The sequence below is a fragment of the Triticum aestivum genome, chromosome 2A, assembly GCF_018294505.1.
Source record: "Triticum aestivum cultivar Chinese Spring chromosome 2A, IWGSC CS RefSeq v2.1, whole genome shotgun sequence".
Classification (NCBI taxonomy): domain Eukaryota; kingdom Viridiplantae; phylum Streptophyta; class Magnoliopsida; order Poales; family Poaceae; genus Triticum; species Triticum aestivum.
In genome coordinates this window covers 781,059,531-781,079,439 of record NC_057797.1, presented here as the reverse complement: position 1 = coordinate 781,079,439, position 19,909 = coordinate 781,059,531, and the positions used below count along the sequence as shown (strand labels likewise).

The 19,909-nt window shown below is 44.6% G+C and overlaps 1 protein-coding gene and 1 long non-coding RNA gene across 6 annotated transcripts; one reads left to right on the top strand and one right to left on the bottom strand.

The window, feature by feature from the left end:
- The first annotated feature begins 229 nt into the window (after positions 1 to 229).
- LOC123191204 (uncharacterized) lies at positions 230 to 9,752 on the top strand. 5 transcript variants are annotated; one of them, XR_006496762.1, is made up of 11 exons: positions 237 to 582; positions 657 to 901; positions 1,014 to 1,177; positions 1,301 to 2,114; positions 2,551 to 2,661; positions 2,746 to 2,865; positions 3,237 to 3,592; positions 5,088 to 5,167; positions 5,300 to 5,736; positions 8,205 to 8,318; positions 9,327 to 9,752. It is a non-coding gene; the product is annotated as an uncharacterized lncRNA (long non-coding RNA). The 5 variants fall into 5 exon arrangements; XR_006496764.1 differs by lacking the exon at positions 5,088 to 5,167; XR_006496765.1 differs by having other exon boundaries at positions 230 to 582; positions 657 to 883; positions 3,237 to 5,736.
- A 1,646-nt stretch (positions 9,753 to 11,398) lies between these two features.
- On the bottom strand, positions 11,399 to 13,872 carry LOC123186734 (uncharacterized). The gene is made up of 3 exons (XM_044598444.1): positions 13,267 to 13,872; positions 12,426 to 12,661; positions 11,399 to 12,289 (listed from the first exon to the last, which is right to left on the bottom strand). Exons 1-3 carry the CDS (start codon positions 13,820 to 13,822, stop codon positions 11,606 to 11,608), a joined length of 1,476 nt encoding a protein of 491 aa, XP_044454379.1. The 5' UTR covers positions 13,823 to 13,872; the 3' UTR covers positions 11,399 to 11,605.
- Positions 13,873 to 19,909: the final 6,037 nt, after the last annotated feature.

The window sequence follows — 19,909 nt, the reverse complement described above, 5'->3', positions numbered from 1 at the left end:
CCTAAAAATATCTACGAAATTTTGTAAATTAACCAGGGACAACTCCCACCTCCCAAGTTTTTTTCGTCTCATCTTTCATGATTTTTTTTGTACCTCCTCCCACCTCAGACTTAGCCATCACGAACCGAAAAGACCTCATGCTGAGGCCCCAACCCGCACACATGCACGCGAACGAAAAAAGATCTACCACAATTAACCAACGAAAATAAACCAGCGAAAAAAAAAGCCGAACGAATCGTACGGAGCGAACGAGCGAGGCCTCAGGGTGCCCTCGAGCCAGAACGATTCGCACCCACGACTCGCACAGCAGATCCGTTCGACGCCGCCCTCGCAGATCAAGTCGCGCCGTCGATCCATCCCTTCGCCGCCGCCGATCCATGCGCGTGCGAGGACGATCCAGGAGACGCCGCCGATCCCCTTCAGGATCCGACGCCGATCCCCTAAGCCGGCGCTGATCCCCGTTGAGGAGCCACCAACAAGATCACTGAGGGTGATTGGGGAGTGCTCATACGCGTGATGGAGAGAAGACAACACGCTTTGCTCCTCCTCCAAGCCTGCAAGTCTGCTTCTTTTCACCACAAGGTATGTGATTCTTATCCCCATGCTGCGCCCTCTTGCGCAAATGCAAATTGTGGTGATGTCGTTGGATCTATCAGTTTTGTAGATCAATTCGCATCATATTGTGGTCAGAGTGCCATGTCCGCCCCGTAATGGGTGGTCGCAGCAGCTATTGGTTCTCCTGTGCCATGTCCGCCCATGATACTGCAGTGGATCCACCGTCTGATGATGTTGCCGCCAGATCGACTCCCACCCCGAGGGCTCGACCTTCTTGGTCCACGGTTGTGGTCGGAGCGGAACTCAACCCCCCGAAGATGCGCGCAAGGTTGATACAACTAGGGCTGTAAGTGTGTTAGGATAATTTCTCACTCAGATTGCAATTACAGCACTCATTGACCAAGATCTGATGGTGTGAGTTAGGAATAATTCAACTTACAACACTTTGTTTTCTGCAGATCAAGCTTCATGCATGAATTTATTTGTGTGCTTCGATGGAAGCATATTACATAAAGATACAAGCCAGCTACTAGCTAAAGGAATTTTGTTTGTCTTTGATACGGTTGACCTCTTAGAGGAAGTGTCCTTTAGGATAATTTGACTACGTTTCCATGAATATCCGGTAATTTCATGTCTTGTTTCACGAAGTGTGCTCTTCAATCTTCTCAAGCTGGTATATTAGGTGTTGGTTTCTTCATCTCTAAAATCAACACTATCTAATAATAAATATCTCAAATCTTTGCAGGTAGAAGTAGTGCTTTCACAACACTCGGCGGGAGCTAAAGCTGTAGTTTTTCATGCGCATGTGCTAATGCCTTGAAGAGAAAATTGTTGCTTGTGTTAGCATCAGGCAATACTGGAGGTGGATTGATGCAACAACTAATCACCAAGGAGAACGCAAAGAGGTATCTTAATTACAGGTTGAAAAAATTGAGCAGGTTAACAATCTTAATTACCATATTCGCAAGTAGAATGCCCTACTTCTTGAAATCACCGAGTCAAAGCTAAAGTAGTGCAAACAAATGAAGGAACGTGCTATAGATATCGGTGTATCATCTAATTGCTACTTTTCTTTTCTGCATAGAATAGTCACTATGTCTTTTTCAAGCATGCATATAGATTTATTTAACATTCTTGAAGTTCTTTTTAAAATGATACATGGTCTGCATAAACATGGGGTCACTTCATCTATTTTTTTAATCATAACGATTAACCTTGTGGTTTAGTTCCAAGTTACAATTTTGGATCTCGTGAAGGTCAGACCCCGCCACCAAAATAATCTAGCTTGGTAGAGAAGTTCAGATTATTAACCTCGTGGTTTAGTTACATAGGCAATGGAGATCCGGCCATCATTGGTATTTAAGTTGCCACCTGACGAATCTTTCGGAATTTGTATAATTACCTTGCCTTCACGGGGCATTACATGGCATTAGATGATTGTAACTATGTACGCCGCCGCCGCCGCCGCGGAACCCTGGGGCAGGTCAGGGCGTGACTATGTTACGGGCAGCGAGGAGCTGGTTCCTGGATCGGCAAACTACCGGAGTAAGCTGTCTGAGGTATGTATTCTGAACGGGATGGCGGTCTGCCGCCTGCGTGCAAGCTTGTTCCAGCCGAAGGGCATGTGCAATTTCGTTTGTTCTCATGCTATGATTTTTTTAGGAAAAGAAACCGATTAAGGATTGGTACGTTTGCGTTAGATGGTAGGCTACTACACTGATTACATTTCTTCAATCCCCAAGCCAAATCATTCTGGTTATATTGTTTAGAACAGTGAGCTATCATGACACAATTTTAGTTTTTCTTACGCAAATGTGTAATTGCATATAGTATTTTGCTATATGTGTAGACCTCTTCCTTATCTCACTCAATTTTGGAAACCAAGTTGCATAATATGATGCATTGACGCCCGTATGAGTAGACCATGTATTATAGTACTCGAGTTTTGTCAGATTAGAGTTACATGATGTACTGTATTTTCCTTGCCTGTTGTAGGTTCACTTGAGGTCAGAAAAAAAGCTGCTTATACATATAGAAAAAAGGATGCAGGTGTGAGAGGCTGAAGCTCGGGGATGACGACATCATGCACAAGAGGGCATACAGGAGGTTTTCCGAATTCATGATCCTTGCCTGGCTTGTTGGGAGGTGATACCGTCAGCATATCTGACTTTTTAATGCAAAAAATTGCAGGTTCTCTGAACAGCCTTCCAGATGAATTATGCCGATCCAAACGAGGTTGTGGCAGTTATACTGGGCAGTGGCACAGGAACTCAAATTTTCCCTCTTACAAGCACAAGGGGTGCACCTGCTGTAAGATAATTTATTCAGATTTTCCCTCTTACAAGCACAAGGGGTGCACCTGCTGTAAGATGATTTACATAGTTTCATTCAATTTGACACATCTCAGTTGCATAATGGAATAATGAATTCTGTCATTTTTGTACATGTTGCAGATGATTTCCCAGCTATAAGTAGATAGGAAATAGACATTATATTCAATTTCACTTGTTATCTGCACATGCAATTGATTTGGATACGACCAGTTAAAGTACAGCTCATTCAGTAGTGGTTGCTGCATTGTGTTTAATATATTATTAGTGCAAGCGGTTTCTGTGGCCCATCCAATCATCTTTAAATCACCAACCTAAATCTTGTCCCTCCCCTGTTTTTTCATTGCTTAGGTTCCTGCTGAAAAGGCTTATTAATATTCCAACGAGCAACTACTTAAACAGAGGCACAAACAAGAGATTCGCCATAACTTGGTTTAAATCAACTTTCGTAATGGTCGCATTCTTCGCACATGCATTGGCGAGGGAATCAAGATCACTTATGGATTTGCTAACGTAATTCTCCTCAGCTTGCAAAGACATCAACCAAGACGTGCTTATGAAGTCACAAGCTCATGTCACGACACATCTCACTCCGAGTAGTCCTTGAATTTAATACATGTGGTCTACCAAGAAAAAGAGCTTAATGGATGTGGTGTAACAAGGAGAAGTCATGTCAACAGAAGCAACCCCACCACTTCTCTCTTGTGGTAGGTTTAAGACACTAGACAACAGTTGATATTGCTTTGTTAAACTAAGATGTGCTATTATCATTTTTTGCTTCCTTTCTAATCATTGTGCCTCGGTTTATCATTTTATTTTATGTAGATTCAGTGGGTCTTGGCTCTAGCTAATTGATATTTGACACATGTCTCATCGCATGCTAATTTTCCTTCCAAATTCCTCACTGATGGCATACCATGCACCACAATCCATATCTTGATAAATAGATCTGTTAGGTACATAGTTATGGTGTCTGCTGTCTTTTGGTTATGTTTCAAATTTGAATTTGTCAAGTTGAGTTGTTTTCTACATGAGATTGCAAGGTCGGGTGGCATATTCAAGTTTGTAGAGCATGAATATTGTGATCTGATGGTATCATGAACTTAATTTAGTCATGTTGCCCAAGAAATTTGTATATTATTACTATAAGAAAAAAGTCCATTTTACTACCCTGAATAAAGTTGGTTGTTCACTTTACCCCCTGACCTTTTTTTTGGTTCCTTTACCCCCTAAACAATCCCATGCCGGACAAAAAAACCCTGAGTGGTTTCCCCAGACCGGAAGCTGATGTGGGCACGGTCAAAGGTGGTATTTGACCTGGAGGTGGGTCCCCTCGTCAGGTGGCCATGTGCTGGAGCTGGATGTGGCTGGGCGCGATGCGGGACGTCGGCGGCGGGACTCGCCGGATCCTGCCGGATCCAGGCGAGGGGCGGCGCAGGGGCACGGATCCGGACGCGGGGATGTAGTAGGACACCGCAAGGACGACTGGCGTCGTGTGGCTCCGAGGCGGTCGGCCCTGGCGTTCGAGCGTCGGCGCGAAGGGCTCCATGGCACTGTTAACGGCGACGGCGACTGCGGTCGGCGGGCAGGGGAGGCCGGCGGACGACGGGAATGGATGGATCCGGACAGGGGGGTTCGGACCCGGGTAGTGGCGTCGCTCGGAGATCGCCGAACGGAGCAAATCGACGGCGGCGGCGCCATGACCGACGGAAGAAGCTCCTGCGCGAGAGAGGAATTAGAGAGAGACAGGAGAGTCAGGGAGGCGCAGGGCTGGCCTAGGCTCGGGGGGTGACGCTCCGGCGGCCGGCCGGCGTCGGGGCCGAGTGGGGGCAGCGGCGAGGCCAACGAAGCTGCAGCTCTATCTCAGCCGTGCCTGACAAGGGGGCCCCACCTAGGTCAAAACCACCATTGACTTGAGCCACGTCAGCAGTAGGGGGAGACAAACCAGCCAGGGGGTATTTCGTCCGGTATGATTTTGTTTGGGGGCTAAAAGGAGCAGAAAAATAGATCAGGGGTTAAAGTGAACCACCAACTTTATTCAGGGTAGTAAAATGGAATTTTTTTTCTTACCATAATCATATATATCTCTAACAGAAAGTTTGTTGCTCTGAAAAATGCTAATGGTACCTTCTGTTGTTGATACATTCTAAAGTCTTGCTGAACAGGGGCTTCCTTTAATGTTCTGTTACCTCCTTTCTATAGTTACAGTATCCAGATTTTACGAAACAAACAAATGAAACATGGTAATTGCGTCGATTGAAAATTTGGTCCTTCAGATTCAGGTACCCATATTTAGTTGGACAACTATTAATTCACTCTATACTGCTTATCAGCAGTATAACGCCCTGGTCTTAAGTCTTTATTTGCTGCAAATTAGCACTTTAATGTCGTGTTTATATGTTCCAAAATTGTAGGCGGAATACTACTTCAGTGATGAGGATCTTCTGATGGATGTTTATATGCTATAGATTATCTCTTTTTTGGGCATCTTCCTTTCTTTAGTAACTCAATTTTCCAATGGGCAACTCAATTTCCTACGGCTTGAATGCGGAGGGGTCGCGCCATGTCACTTTGGTGCGCTCTGGAGACGCTAAGTCAAAGGGTGGCGGCTCGGCTGCAGAGGGTTCGTTCGGCAGTAATGTGGCGTGATTGGCCCCATGTGCGGCTGTGGTGGAGGGTGACACCGTGGCTACAACAGAGGACAACTTTGCTGCACATGGGTTGGGCCAGGATGCTCGGCAGGGTTACTGGCCTCTGCATCGGCTGTGTGCTCGTCCTCCGGCGTGGCTGCACAGTCAGGCCAGGGCATGGCTGGGTCCTCGACATCGCCTACGTGAGCTTGTCCAGAAGGGTAAGTGTCATCCTGGTTTGATCTCAATGCAACATATCAATACCCAGTGTTCCTTATTCTGCACATGATCACAGTAATTGGTATTTTGTGTGCCACTTTGTCTAGAAGGGTAATACATTTAGGATTTTGCTGGAGTTTTGTACTTTTGTTATGTCCATGATGGATTAGGAGGACATTCACTGTTGCCATCTCCATCTGCGAACAGGCTCACAACTTAACAAATTTGCATGTGGTAGGCTCTATTGATTAATGGAGATAATTAGCTCATGCTACTCTAAAAAAATTATATTGTTTGCAACTATTTTTTACTGCAACCTGGATATATAATTTACAACTTCTGATTATTTGATTGAAATTCACTAAGTTGGGATGTTAGCAGATGATCTGTTATTCGCAGATGACAAATCAACCACATGACAAACAAACCTTTGTAATTCTCATCATGTCGCAGGTAATCATGTACCTGACAAGACATTTTATCACATGATAAAAGCACTTACATGCTGCTAATAAAATGGGAGTCAGAGTATATACTTCATTATACCGGTTAAGTAATTTTGTCTAATTATCAAACTATCGCAAACCACTTCATTCATATAGTTGTTTATCTCACCGGTATTTTTTGTCCGAACACATCATCTCAACATAAGCAGAACACGAGCAACTGTGACACCGGGTTAATTGATACTTCGTTTTATACATTGACCTTTAGGAAACAGAAACGGAGAATTCTCTTTAGTACTTAAATTGATTAACTACCCACCTACCTTTAAGTTCTCCATTGGAATTATTTTAATTGTTAACACCGCAAAGTTCGAATAATTGTTAGCAATCAGTACATGTTGATCATTGCTAATAGGATGAATAGGTCTGTTCATTGTTTGAATAAGCTTTATTGTTTCAGTATGTACTAAGTTATTTTTAGAGAAAAGACGCAGCGAGCCTGATAAGGGCTCTAGCTAGCCTTGCCTGACTTTGAATTAACAAAGCCATTAACTGACCATGATACGGCCGCAACATCCAACATAACACAAGAACAACAGAAAAAAGAAACATATAGATGCACTTGAAAGTAGATTACTAAGCGTCAACACTTCACGCAGGAAGGATATACATATAAACATATAGCTGAAGACATCGAGGTCCTCTACGACGACTGAACAAGGAACACAGAAGCATGCCGGCTCTACAAAGGGAATGAAGATGCACCGTCAGTGCATGCCATAACCAAACACTAAGACCCTTGGCACGACACATCCATCCAAGTCAATCTCCGAAGGAGGCCACAACCTCCTTTCCTGGATCGCAAGGCACCGCATCCGTCGGAAGATCAGAAAGATCCCCAGGAACATGGATGGATGCCGCTGGGTGGTCATTTAGATCGGGTCAGGACACATCAAATGTGCTGAGGCTCTCCAAGAGCATGATGAACGCCACACAGCCCACGGCTAGAACACGGCGGAGGAAAAGCACAAGCTTGGATGCACATGGGTATGCCATCTGCTGCTGTCACTGAACACAAACCATGCTCACCACCACAAAAATCTCAAGGCCTTCAATAAAGGCACGGTGCCCAGAGCTCCCTTGCCGCCCACCGTAGTTAGGGTTTTCACCCGAGAGGCAGGGAGATGGGAAGAGGTAGTGCAGACCTGGCCGACATCTCCAGGAAATAAACCAGTGCCCTCGGGCGTTGTTGCCATCGTGGCCGGTCGAAGCCATCCAGGGATTTCTCCTGATCTAGATCCCCACCCCAAGCCCCGCCCGGAGCCCGAGGACTGGCCAGCCCTCCAGCGTGGCCAAGATCCGGCGGGAAGGAAGCACACCGAACAGGGAAGACGAGCAGTGACCAGATCTGGTGCCGTTAGCTACCTGGGCAGCCACGCCACGGCCCCAAGGCCCCTAATCCACCGGTGGTCCGTCTGCGAATCGACCAGACCATCAACCACCACGCAATTCCCACCGCTCCCCGGAGGGGCCGCGGCCCCAGATCCAGGGTTCTCCTTCGTCAGGCAGGAGCAGCACAAGCTTCAGCGCCACAATCCCCGGCTGCCCTTCGGGCTTCCCTGGCGACAGCCTCTCCTGTGGCGGTGAGGAGGGAAAGAGGGTTACGCTGGCGGGAGGGGCAGCGTGTGGGAGGGGGCTGTGTCCACATGTGGTACTAAGTTATTTGTGGGTTACACTGAACCTTATCTTGTTCCTTAGTTCATTTAGACCGTTTGTATATCCATAAGCTTTGTTTTTTGTCAGCGAACAGATGAACTAATAAAGGAATACTTCCGTAAATAGTAGAACATTTACTATGCAGATGAACTAATAAAGGAATACTTCCGTAAATAGCATCTCACTTTATTATTTAAGATGTTTCCCATGTCTGAATCTTTGCTTGAATCGCTCGATCATTCAATCTATTTGTTGTTTTCATACAATGATTTTCTATTTTCTTTGTGGTGCAATCTTCGTTGATTCAGAAAGATGGCCCTGCTCATCAAGCTCAAGCAGCGGCGAGCAAGGCCGGCGACAACGGAAATGTTGTGTCTGGCGCCCGTGCACCTCTCCCTGATCTCAATGCAGCTTGGTGTTTGGTGAGTATATAGAGATAATAATACGCAGGTTCAGTTATCTACATACATAATGTTTCCTTGTTTTCTTTTAGTAATTATGCAGAACATCAATATTCAATATTAGATGTCACATTGGCCACATCATCCTGTAAATGTGTTAATCATAATAAATCATGGACGGTTGCTGATATCGGATATTCATAGAATGCTAATAAGTTACATCCTTGAGTAATCTAAGAGTATTTAGATTTTGGTGGAGCTAAACTATACAGCACAATACACAAATTCTTGCTGATTGCAGTATTTTAAAATGTCGACATTTCCCTGGTTTGCATTTGTTTGGTAGTGTGCCTGTGGAATTTTGTGAGAACTTGAGTATTACGAGTATACCATTTTTGTAGGTAATCATTTTCCAACAATCTGACGGTCTGTGCAGACCATCAAATAAATGCAAATGTCGAGAATGAAAATTGTAATATCAATATCTTACCTATTTTAATATTCTTTGAGAAACATCGTTAAAGAATACAAGATATACTTATTGTTAGTTCTTCGTTGACACCTACTGTTCTTACTGAACCGTAATTGTTAACAATATGTAGTACTGTAGGATCAATGGACAGAAGGTTCTGTTGTCCAGTTGATGCTACCAATTTTGGCCCTACCAAAGTATCCCTTCTGCATGATATCTGCTTAAATATGAGAATGAGGAAGTCAGTATCTCGACAGCATGCATGAAACTTAGCCACTGATGTAGGAGGATCCAGTTCTTTTGGACTCAAATTTTTGGATTGGCAATGTATATTCTGAATTATTTTGTAAACAAATGTGAGGAGTGGGAGAGGAACTGCAGTTGTAAAATTTACTTGTGCAGGTGGAGGTTCTGTTTTCAAAATTCTATTGTTATTTATCCTTTTCTGCTGTAATTGATTACTAATTATGACATGCTTTTTATTTCTTCTGGGTATGAAATACTATTTTTGGATTAATTGGAACAAGATGGAAGAGCTAACAGTTGTTTTACACCAGTACAAATGCTCTTCAGAGTTGGAGCACTTGGAAGGCGGGGGCATTAAAGAGCAGATCAAGTGGGCTGAGGCCCTTGTGGCTGCGCTGGAAGTTGAGAACCACAAGGAGATGGGTCTTAAAGGAGAAACTACAACATTTTGCTATCAATTATGTTTTACCGATTTGACGAAATGTTAAAGTGTGGATTTTGAAGTCCGTGATATGTAGTTTGTGTTTGAGTCAAGTACTATTATGTGGATGGATCTTCTTATGCCGACCATCTTGAAATGGAGAATGCAGGCCATGTCTCGGTTTACTTTGGTCATCACCTACTTCCCGAAGATGTTTGGTGATGGAAGCCATCGAGTTTTGTACTAATCTTATGTGTGTAGATATCATTGTTGTTACTTAGAGGTTCCATTATTTAATCTGTTGTTTTATTCATTCTATTACATTGTTTCCCTTGAATGTTTTAGCTTCTAGGATATACAGTAGTTAATGAATGTCAACACTTAGCGAGGAAGAGGGGGTAGTGTGTGTGTGTGTGAGAGAGAGAGAGAGAGAGAGAGAGAGGGAGAGAGAGAAAGAGTGAAAGAGATGGAGGGTGATAGATAGAGTGGTGGAGCGAGAAACATATATGCAATGTATTTATAGGTGTAGTCAAGAAAATAAATTAAAAGGCCCGTGGCGTTAGATGATTGTAAGGATTTCAAGTGACTTTAATAAGTTCATCTTCCGGAATGAATCTATCAGTTCACCACACACATGTACTCTTGTACTAAAAATAGAACAATCTAAAAGTATGCACGTCAGATCCGCAGAGGGGCACCTAGCTAGACAGGGCATTACAGAATATCCAAAATAAGTTTGCAACCGGGATGAATCGAGATGTACGCACGTTGATGAAGGAAAACTATTGGACATGGTGGAGGGGCTGCAGTAGTCCATCTGCTTGTCGGCGCTGCCGAAGATGAGGACGCCAAGGTCCGCCTCGCAGAGCATGGCGAGCTCCTGCGCCTTCTTCAGCAGCCCGGCTCTGCTCTTGCCGAAGATGGACTGCCTGGAGACGTTGTTGGACCGTCCCAACAGCTCTATATATTTTTTATTTTGTAGGATATGAGTGAGAAGGAGAGGGATTCTGTCGTTGTTCAAAAAAAAATCCACTGACACGGTTCCGGGGCTGCCACCTCCCACTCCCCTACCCCTTTGTTCGCTCCCTCCAGGGCGATCGCCGGGGGAGGGGGGGGGGGGGACGGCGAGGATCTAGGTTGTAGGCCCGCAGTCGGGAGGGCGGATTCGGTGCTGCTCTGGCGGTATCGTCGGGAGGGCGGATCGGGAGAGGATGTGGCCAATCGGCGGTGATGGATCCCCGGAGTCACGCCTCCGGTCATGGCGGTGGCGGCGTCACCTCCGCCGGCTCCGATCATCGCTCTCTATGTATACATCGTCAAATTACTTTTTTTTTATCAACTTGCATTGCAAGTGAAGTGGATTTCAATTATTATCTAATTGTCACCTTTTTTACGCAAGTAAAATTTAACATGCATTATTTATATGTATATAACTTAAGCAAAATATTTCAAATGCCCGTGGCAACGCACGGGCATTCTACTAGTTTCCCTAACTGAATAGTTACAACAAATACACATATGTATTCGAGAGAGGAGGGATCGAACAACCCGAGCTCAGGCCTTGGGCGTCGTGAGAGAGATCCTACAATCTCCTCGAGCACGATGAGCTCGTACTGCAGCCACAGGATGCTGCTGGAAGGCGGCCAGGCTCACTCCCCCTGAAACCCTTTGATCATTCAGAAGAGGAATTGTTCTACTGCACGATAAAACTTCAGTCTGATTTGCATGTTCAGTGAGGCGAAGTTGATTGAATGATTGGTTATCATTTAGATGGTCTGTTGAGAAGATTGGTTTTCTGCGTCATGGCTTGTTCATACAAAGATACATTTTATTTATATATGGAAGTGTTTGTGTTACGCATACATAATGTGTGTGTGTGTGTGTGTGTGTGTGTGTGTGTGTGTGTGTGAGCAGGGTGGGTGTGTTCACAAAATACTTCACGTCATAACTTAGAAGCTGTGGTAAAAATAAAAAAAGAATATACTTCACACAACCTAAATTGAAAATTTATAGTCGATTGATACACAAATAGTTGGGCCATTTACATAGCAGACCGATACACAAATACTTAATTGAAGAAACAAAAAAACACTCGCAAAACAGAAATAGATAGATGTGACTGGGCAAAGGATATCGTACTCCATAACATTCAGGCTAACATATACTGTACTAACATAGGTCGGTCCTAACAATGGCTGACCAAGCAACAGTAATCTCCACCTTAGAGCCACCAAGATCGCAAGTGTGCTGACTTATGTTGCAAGGCTTGGGCCTGATCTTGACATGAGCTTGTGCAGCAATGCCACCAGATTCTGAATAGGCTTGAAAGAAAACTTTCAGGCTATCTTTGAATTGCCGGGAGTTCTCTTTCCGTAGTTCGACAGAAACAAGCCGTCTTGACAGATCGAGGAAACCATATTTGCCAACTGGCATTTTTCCACACACACAGTCATGAGAATCGAGCAGCACAACTTGGAAGCATGAAGAATCATCAACAACTTGTGCAATGCCTTTGGGATCCACGCACACAACTTCGTGAGGTGGTGAGGAGCAAGCAATCCGACCTCCGTATTCAAAAGGCCATGGACCTCCACGGACGCGGACACTCACGAAAGTGGCCTGGACCGAACTAGAAAGTTCCTCCACTCTTAACTCCGCTGTGCAAAGGCAGTTTTCAAAGGTGAGAGTATCTAAACCGTCAGCACTAGTACTGCCTATGTAATGTTCTCTAAGGTTCATCAGTGATCTGTCTGTTGTCGGCGTCGCACCCTTAAGTTTCAGCTGGACCTCAAAGTCAACGGGGCTAAGAGCCATAATCGCCCGAGACGGGCCGGTCAAGCGCAAAAAGGGATCCTGCAAAGCAACAACAACATCATCATTACCCATCCTTAATCGCAAATGCTAAACCGATCAACCTATCAACAAAGACACACGCAACACCGAGGAAACAAAAAGGTTGAAAACAGAACAGAGTAGAGTGGGCACATACATCTGAGGTGAGCTTCTGGCAGTTGTGCCTCGGCCGATCAAAGATGATGTTGCGCTTGCGGTCCGAGTTGTCTCGTGCGGCGACGACGCCATACACTTGGAGCGGCCAACGCAGATCGCACATGATCTCGGTGATCTTGAAAGAGTAGACCTGCATGCTGACCCCTTCCGTCTCAGCATTGTAGGGTAGGGGCAGTCCGGGCGTCCAATGCGTGAAATACATGGGGCTCAATGTAGCTGCACAATCAGTTAACCAAATCAATCCAATTAAACTGTTGAGTGTCTGTGTTTCTCAAACAAACAAACAAAATCAGTGGAAGTGTCGATTGCATATACCACTACCACGTTGCAAAGGTATTACTACCTCCATCCTGGTTTGTTGGTCCCCTTTGTATTTTGTGCTCAATTTTGACCTTAGATTTAACTAATTAAATGGAATGCATGTAACAAAAAAAATATCACTGAAAACTATATTTAAATACGAATCCAATGACATAATTTTTTATGACATGCGTTATAATTTTCTTAGTCAAATCTATAGTCAAAGTTTGGCACAAAATACTAAAGGGACCAATAAACCAGGACGGAGGTAGTATAGAACAGAGAACAATCATTCTAATTAATTACTACTCCCTCCGTTCCTAAATATAAGTCTTTTAAGAGATTTTATTATAGACAACAAAAGGAGCAAAATGAGTGAATTTATACTCTAAAAGGCGTCTATATACATCCGAATGTAGTCTCTATAGTGGAATCTTTAAAAAGACTTATATTTAAGAACGGAGGGAGTATATATGGAGTAGTTGCCTATATATTTATGGTGTTTAGCAGCGTCGACTTACTCTGCTGCTCGAATGTGACGCGGGGGGATGAGAACTCGGTGCCTTGGCGGTAGCTGTCGAAGAACTCCTCTTCCCGCTCCATCATCCTCCTCGCCTTCTCTTCCTCGTCGAGACCCTCGTACGTGTGCCGCTTAGCCTGCTCCTCCTCGTACCTTTCCACGAAAGGCAGCAGCTTCCCCCTCAGCCTGGAGGTGCGGCGGCGCAGATCCTTGAACTGCTCTAATATGGAGTGGATTGTCGGCAACGGCCACTCGCCGGTGTCGTCTTCCCTTAGCGGGGCTGCTGGCTCGATGTCTATCTTCAGCAAAGACAAGGTCGCTTGCAATTCCTCACAGAGCTTCCTGATCTGGCGCTTGGAGATCATGGAGCTCGATTCGCCTCCATCATCATCATCAGACACCTCGCTCTCCTCATCATCCTCATGAGTCAGCACCTCCTTCTTCTCCTCGTTCTCGATCTGTTGCTCACAGCAGAGTTCCTCCATCTCCTTCTCCCCCTGAGTAGCTCCGACCATCTCGTCCTCCTCCTCGTGAATACTGGTCATCGGCGCAGTCATGGGCCCCGCGATTTTCTTCCTCCAAGATTTGTATTGTGTCTAGCAATCGAAGCCTGCCTGCGTATATAAACACGTCACCGGTGATGAGTTGCGTGGGGCACATAACTACCAACTCGGATATGGAATCGCCTATCCGTTTCCATCTACGATTACAACGGACGCAAATACTATTCTCCCCGGCTGCGATTCGTTTTTTTTACAAGATACAAGACAAGCCGGCTGCGATTCGTAATATAGCAACTAGTTAACGAGCGCTCCTTCGGAAGCGTCTCCGAGACCAACTAGTTAACGACCGCTTGGTTTCCTATTTCCCTTTTTCATTTCCGTTTTTGTTTTCATTATATTTCGGGGTAATTGAGATTTATGGAGTAGTTACGGGTGGGGACTACGAACACTATCAAATGTGACCTTTCAAGTAACGAAAAAAGCAACTTTTTAATGTAAAACGGCAGTCTTCAGAATTGTTCAATCATGTGACTTCTTTATAGGCACAGGTGAACACTAGGAGAAGCACGGGTGTATAACTTTACTAAATTGAAGAAAAGCGCCTCCGGCGCGACGGAACCTCCTGCTCGCCTTCGGCTCGTTTAATTTTCATAAACATCTTGAAGGGATGCATAGGCCAAAGTGTGTGTTGGTCGTGCAGCGTGCTGGTTCGCGCGGCGCGTTGTCCATCGCGGTGTGACACGGCGCCTCCGGCGCGAGGGAACCTCCTGCTCACCTTCGGCTCGTTTAATTTTCATAAACTACTTGAAGGGGGGCATAGGTCGAAGTGCGTGTTGCTCGTGCAGCGTGCTGGTTCGTGCGGCGCGTTGTCCATCGTGGTGTGACACGGTGCCTCCGGCGCGAGGGAACCTCCTGCTCGCCTTCGGCTCATTTAATTTTCATAAAAATCTTGAAGGGGGGCATAGGTCAAAGTGTGTGTTGGTCGTGCAGCGTGCTGGTTCGTGCGGCGCGTTGTCCACCGCGGTGTGACACGGCGCCTCCGGCCCGAGGGAACCTCCTGCTCGCCTTCGGCTCGTTTAATTTTCATAAACATCTTGAAGGGGGGGGGGCATAGGTCAAAGCGTGTGTTGATCGTGCAGCGTGCTGGTTCATGCGGCGTGTTGTCCATCGCAGTGTGACACGGCGCCTCCGGCGCGAGGGAACCTCCTGCTCGCCTTCGGCTCGTTTAATTTTTATAAACATCTTGAATGGGGGGCATAGGTCGAAGTGTGTGTTGGTCGTGCCGCGTGCTGGTTCGTGCGGCGTGTTGTCCATCGCGGTGTGACACGGCGCCTCCGGCGCGAGGGAAGCTCCTGCTCGCGTTCGGCTCGTTTAATTTACATAAACATCTTGAAGGGGGGGGGGCATAGGTCGAAGTGTGTGTTGGTCGTGCAACGTGCTGGTTCGTGCGACGCGTTGTCCATCGCGGTGTGACACGGCGCCTCCGGCGCGAGGGAACCTCCTAGCAGGTCGTGCAAAAGGCAAGCTACTTTGTTTCATAACGCACAAGTTTGAATAATGTGCAGTCACGTCTACTTAAGAGCTATGCTTTGTTGACGATATATAGGTTTGTGCGTGCATGCACATGTGTGCATACTACGAAGGCATTGGTATGTTGCCTCCGGAGGCACGGGTTTGAAGCATGTGAAGTCACGTGTGCGTAGTGAAGGAAATATGCCTTAGAGGCAATAATAAAGTTATTATTTATTTCCTTATTTCATGATAAATGTTTATTATTCATGCTAGAATTGTATTAACCGGAAACATAATACATGTGTGAATAGATAGACAAACAGAGTGTCACTAGTATGCCTCTACTTGACTAGCTTGTTGATCAAAGATGGTTATGTTTCCTAGCCATAGACATGAGTTGTCATTTGATTAACGGGATCACATCATTAGAAGAATGATGTGATTGACTTGACCCATTCCGTTAGCTTAGCACACGATCGTTTAGTATGTTGCTATTGCTTTCTTCATGACTTATACATGTTCCTATGACTATGAGATTATGCAACTCCCGTTCGCCAGAGGAACACTTTGTGTGCTACCAAACGTCACAACGTAACTGGGTGATTATAAAGGAACTCTACAGGTGTCTCCAAAGGTACACGTTGGGTTGGCGTATTTCGAGATTAGGATTTGTCACTCCGATTGTCGGAGAGGTATCTCTGTGCCCTCTCGGTAACGCACATCACTTAAGCCTTGCAAGCATTGCAACGAATGAGTGGGAGTTCTTAAATAATATGATTAATTGAACTTAAATTTATCATGAACTTAGTACCTGATAGTATCTTGCTTGTCTATGTTTGATTGTATATAGATGGCCCGTGCTGTTGTTCCATTGAATTTTAATGCGTTCCTTGAGAAAGCAAAGTTGAAAGATGATGGTAGCAATTACACGGACTGGGTCCGTAACTTGAGGATTATCCTCATTGCTGCACAGAAGAATTACGTCTTGGAAGCACTGCTAGGTGCCAAGCCTGCTGCTGGAGCAACACCAGATGTTATGAACGTCTGGCAGAGCAAAGTTGATGACTAGTCGATAGTTCAGTGTGCCATGCTTTACGGCTTAGAATCAGGACTTCAACGATGTTTTGAACGTCATGGAGCATATGAGATGTTCCAGGAGTTGAAGTTAATATTTCAAGCAAATGCCCGGATTGAGAGATATGAAGTCTCCAATAAATTCTATAGCTGCAAGATGGAGGAGAATAGTTCTGTCAGTGAACATATACTCAAAATGACTGGGTATCATAATCACTTGACTCAACTGGGAGTTAATCTTCCTGTTGATAGTGTCATTGACAGAGTTCTTCAATCACTGCCACCAAGCTACAAGAGCTTCGTGATGAACTATAACATGCAAGGGATGGATAAGACAATTCCCGAGCTCTTCGCAATGCTAAAGGCTGCGGATGTAGAAATCAAGAAGGAGCATCAAGTGTTGATGGTCAACAAGACCGCCAGTTTCAAGAAAAAGGGCAAAGGGAAGAAGAAGGGGAACTTCAAGAAGAACAGTAAGCAAGTTACTGCTCAGGAGAAGAAACCCAAATCTGGACCTAAGCCTGAAACTGAGTGCTTCTACTGCAAGCAGACTAGACACTGGAAGCGGAACTGCCCCAAGTATTTCGCGGATAAGAAGGATGGCAAGGTGAACAAAGGTATATGTGATATACATGTTATTGATGTGTACCTTACTAGAGCTCGCAGTAGCACCTGGGTATTTGATACTGGTTCTGTTGCTAACATTTGCAACTCGAAACAGGGACTACGGATTAAGCGAACACTGGCAAAGGACGAGGTGACGATGCGCGTGGGAAATGGTTCCAAAGTCGATGTGATCACGGTCGGCACGCTACCTCTACATCTACCTTCGGGATTAGTTTTAGACCTAAATAATTGTTATTTGGTGCCAGCGTTGAGCATGAACATTATATTTGGATCTTGTTTGATGCGAGACGGTTATTCATTTAAATCAGAGAATAATGGTTGTTCTATTTATATGAGTAATATCTTTTATGGTCATGCACCCTTGAAGAGTGGTCTATTTTTGATGAATCTCGATAGTAGTGATACACATATTCATAATGTTGAAACCAAAAGATGCTGAGTTGATAATGATAGTGCAATTTATTTGTGGCACTGCCGTTTAGGTCATATCGGTGTAAAGCGCATGAAGAAACTCCATACTGATGGACTTTTGGAATCACTTGATTATGAATCACTTGGTACTTGCGAACCGTGCCTCATGGGCAAGATGACCAAAACGCCGTTCTCCGGTACTATGGAGAGAGCAACAGATTTGTTGGAAATCATACATACAGATGTATGTGGTCCGATGAATATTGAGGCTCGTGGCGGATATCGTTATTTTCTCACCTTCACAGATGATTTAAGCAGATATGGGTATATCTACTTGATGAAACATAAGTCTGAAACATTTGAAAAGTTCAAAGAATTTTAGAGTGAAGTTGAAAATCATCGTAACAAGAAAATAAAGTTTCTATGATCTGATCGTGGAGGAGAATATTTGAGTTACGAGTTTGGCCTACATTTGAAACAATGCGGAATAGTTTCGCAACTCACGCCACCCGGAACACCACAGCGTAATGGTGTGTCTGAACGTCGTAATCGTACTTTACTAGATATGGTGCAATCTATGATGTCTCTTACAGATTTACCGCTATCGTTTTGGGGTTATGCTTTAGAGACGGCTGCATTCACGTTAAATAGGGCACCATCGAAATCTGTTGAGACGACGCCTTATGAACTGTGGTTTGGCAAGAAATCAAAGTTGTCGTTTCTGAAAGTTTGGGGCTGCGATGCTTATGTGAAAAAGCTTCAACCTGATAAGCTTGAACCCAAATCAGAGAAATGTGTCTTCATAGAATACCCAAAGGAAACTGTTGGGTACACCTTCTATCACAGATCCGAAGGCAAGATTTTCATTGCTAAGAATGGATCCTTTCTAGAGAAGGGGTTTCTCTCGAAAGAAGTGAGTGGGAGGAAAGTAGAACTTGATGAGGTAACTGTACCTGCTCCCTTATTGAAAAGTAGTACATCATAGAAACCGGTTTCTGTGATACCTACACCAATTAGTGAGGAAGCTAATGATAATGATCTTGAAACTTCAGATCAAGTTACTACCGAACCTCGTAGATCAACCAGAATAAGATCCGCACCGGAGTGGTATGGTAATCCTGTTCTGAAAGTTATGCTACTAGATCATGATGAACCTATGAACTATGAAGAAGCAATGGTGAGCCCAGATTCCGCAAAATGGCTAGAAGCCATGAAATCTGAGATGGGATCCATGTATGAGAACAAAGTGTGGACTTTGGTTGACTTGCCCGTTGATCGGCAAGCAATTGAGAATAAATGGATCTTCAAGAAGAAGACTGACGCTGACGGTAATGTTACTGTCTACAAAGCTCGACTTGTTGCAAAATGTTTTCGACAAGTTCAAGGGATTGATTACGATGAGACCTTCTCACCCGTAGCGATGCTTAAGTCTGTCCGAATCATGTTAGCAATTGCCGCATTTTATGATTATGAAATTTGGCAAATGGATGCCAAAACTGCATTCCTGAATGGATTTCTGGAAGAAGAGTTGTATATGATGCAACCAGAAGGTTTTGTCGATCCAAAGGGAGCTAACAAAGTGTGCAAGCTCCAGCGATCCATTTATGGACTGGTGCAAGCCTCTCGGAGTTGGAATAAATACTTTGATAGTGTGATCAAAGCATTTGGTTTTGTACAGACTTTTGGAGAAGCCTGTATTTACCAGAAAGTGAGTGGGAGCTCTGTAGCATTTCTGATATTATATGTGGATGACATATTATTGATTGGGAATGATATAGAATTTCAGGGTAGCATAAAGGGATATTTGAATAAAAGTTTTTCAATGAAAGACCTCGGTGAAGCTGCTTACATATTGGGCATTAAGATCTATAGAGATAGATCAAGACGCTTAATTGGACTTTCACAAAGCACATACCTTGACAAAGTTTTGAAGAAGTTCAAAATGGATCAGGCAAAGAAAGGGTTCTTGCCTGTGTTACAAGGTGTGAAGTTGAGTAAGACTCAATGTCCGACCACCGCAGAAGATACAGAGAAAATGAAAGATGTTCCCTATGCTTCAGCCATAGGCTCTATCATGTATGTAATGCTGTGTACCAGACCTGATATGTGCCTTGCTATAAGTCTAGCAGGGACGTACCAAAGTAATCCTGGAGTGGATCATTGGACAGCGGTCAAGAACATCCTGAAGTACCAGAAAAGGACTAAGGATATGTTTCTCATATATGGAGGTGACAAAGAGCTCATCGTAAATGGTTACGTTGATGCAAGCTTTGACACTAATACGGACGATTCTAAATCGTAAACCGGATACGTGTTTATATTGAACGGTGGAGCTGTCGGTTGGTGTAGTTCTAAACAAAGCGTCGTGGCGGGATCTACATGTGAAGCGGAGTACATAGCTGCTTCGGAAGCAGCAAATGAAGGAGTCTGGATGAAGGAGTTCATATCCGATCTAGGTGTCATACCTAGTGCATCGGGTCCAATGAAAATCTTTTGTGACAATACTGGTGCAATTGC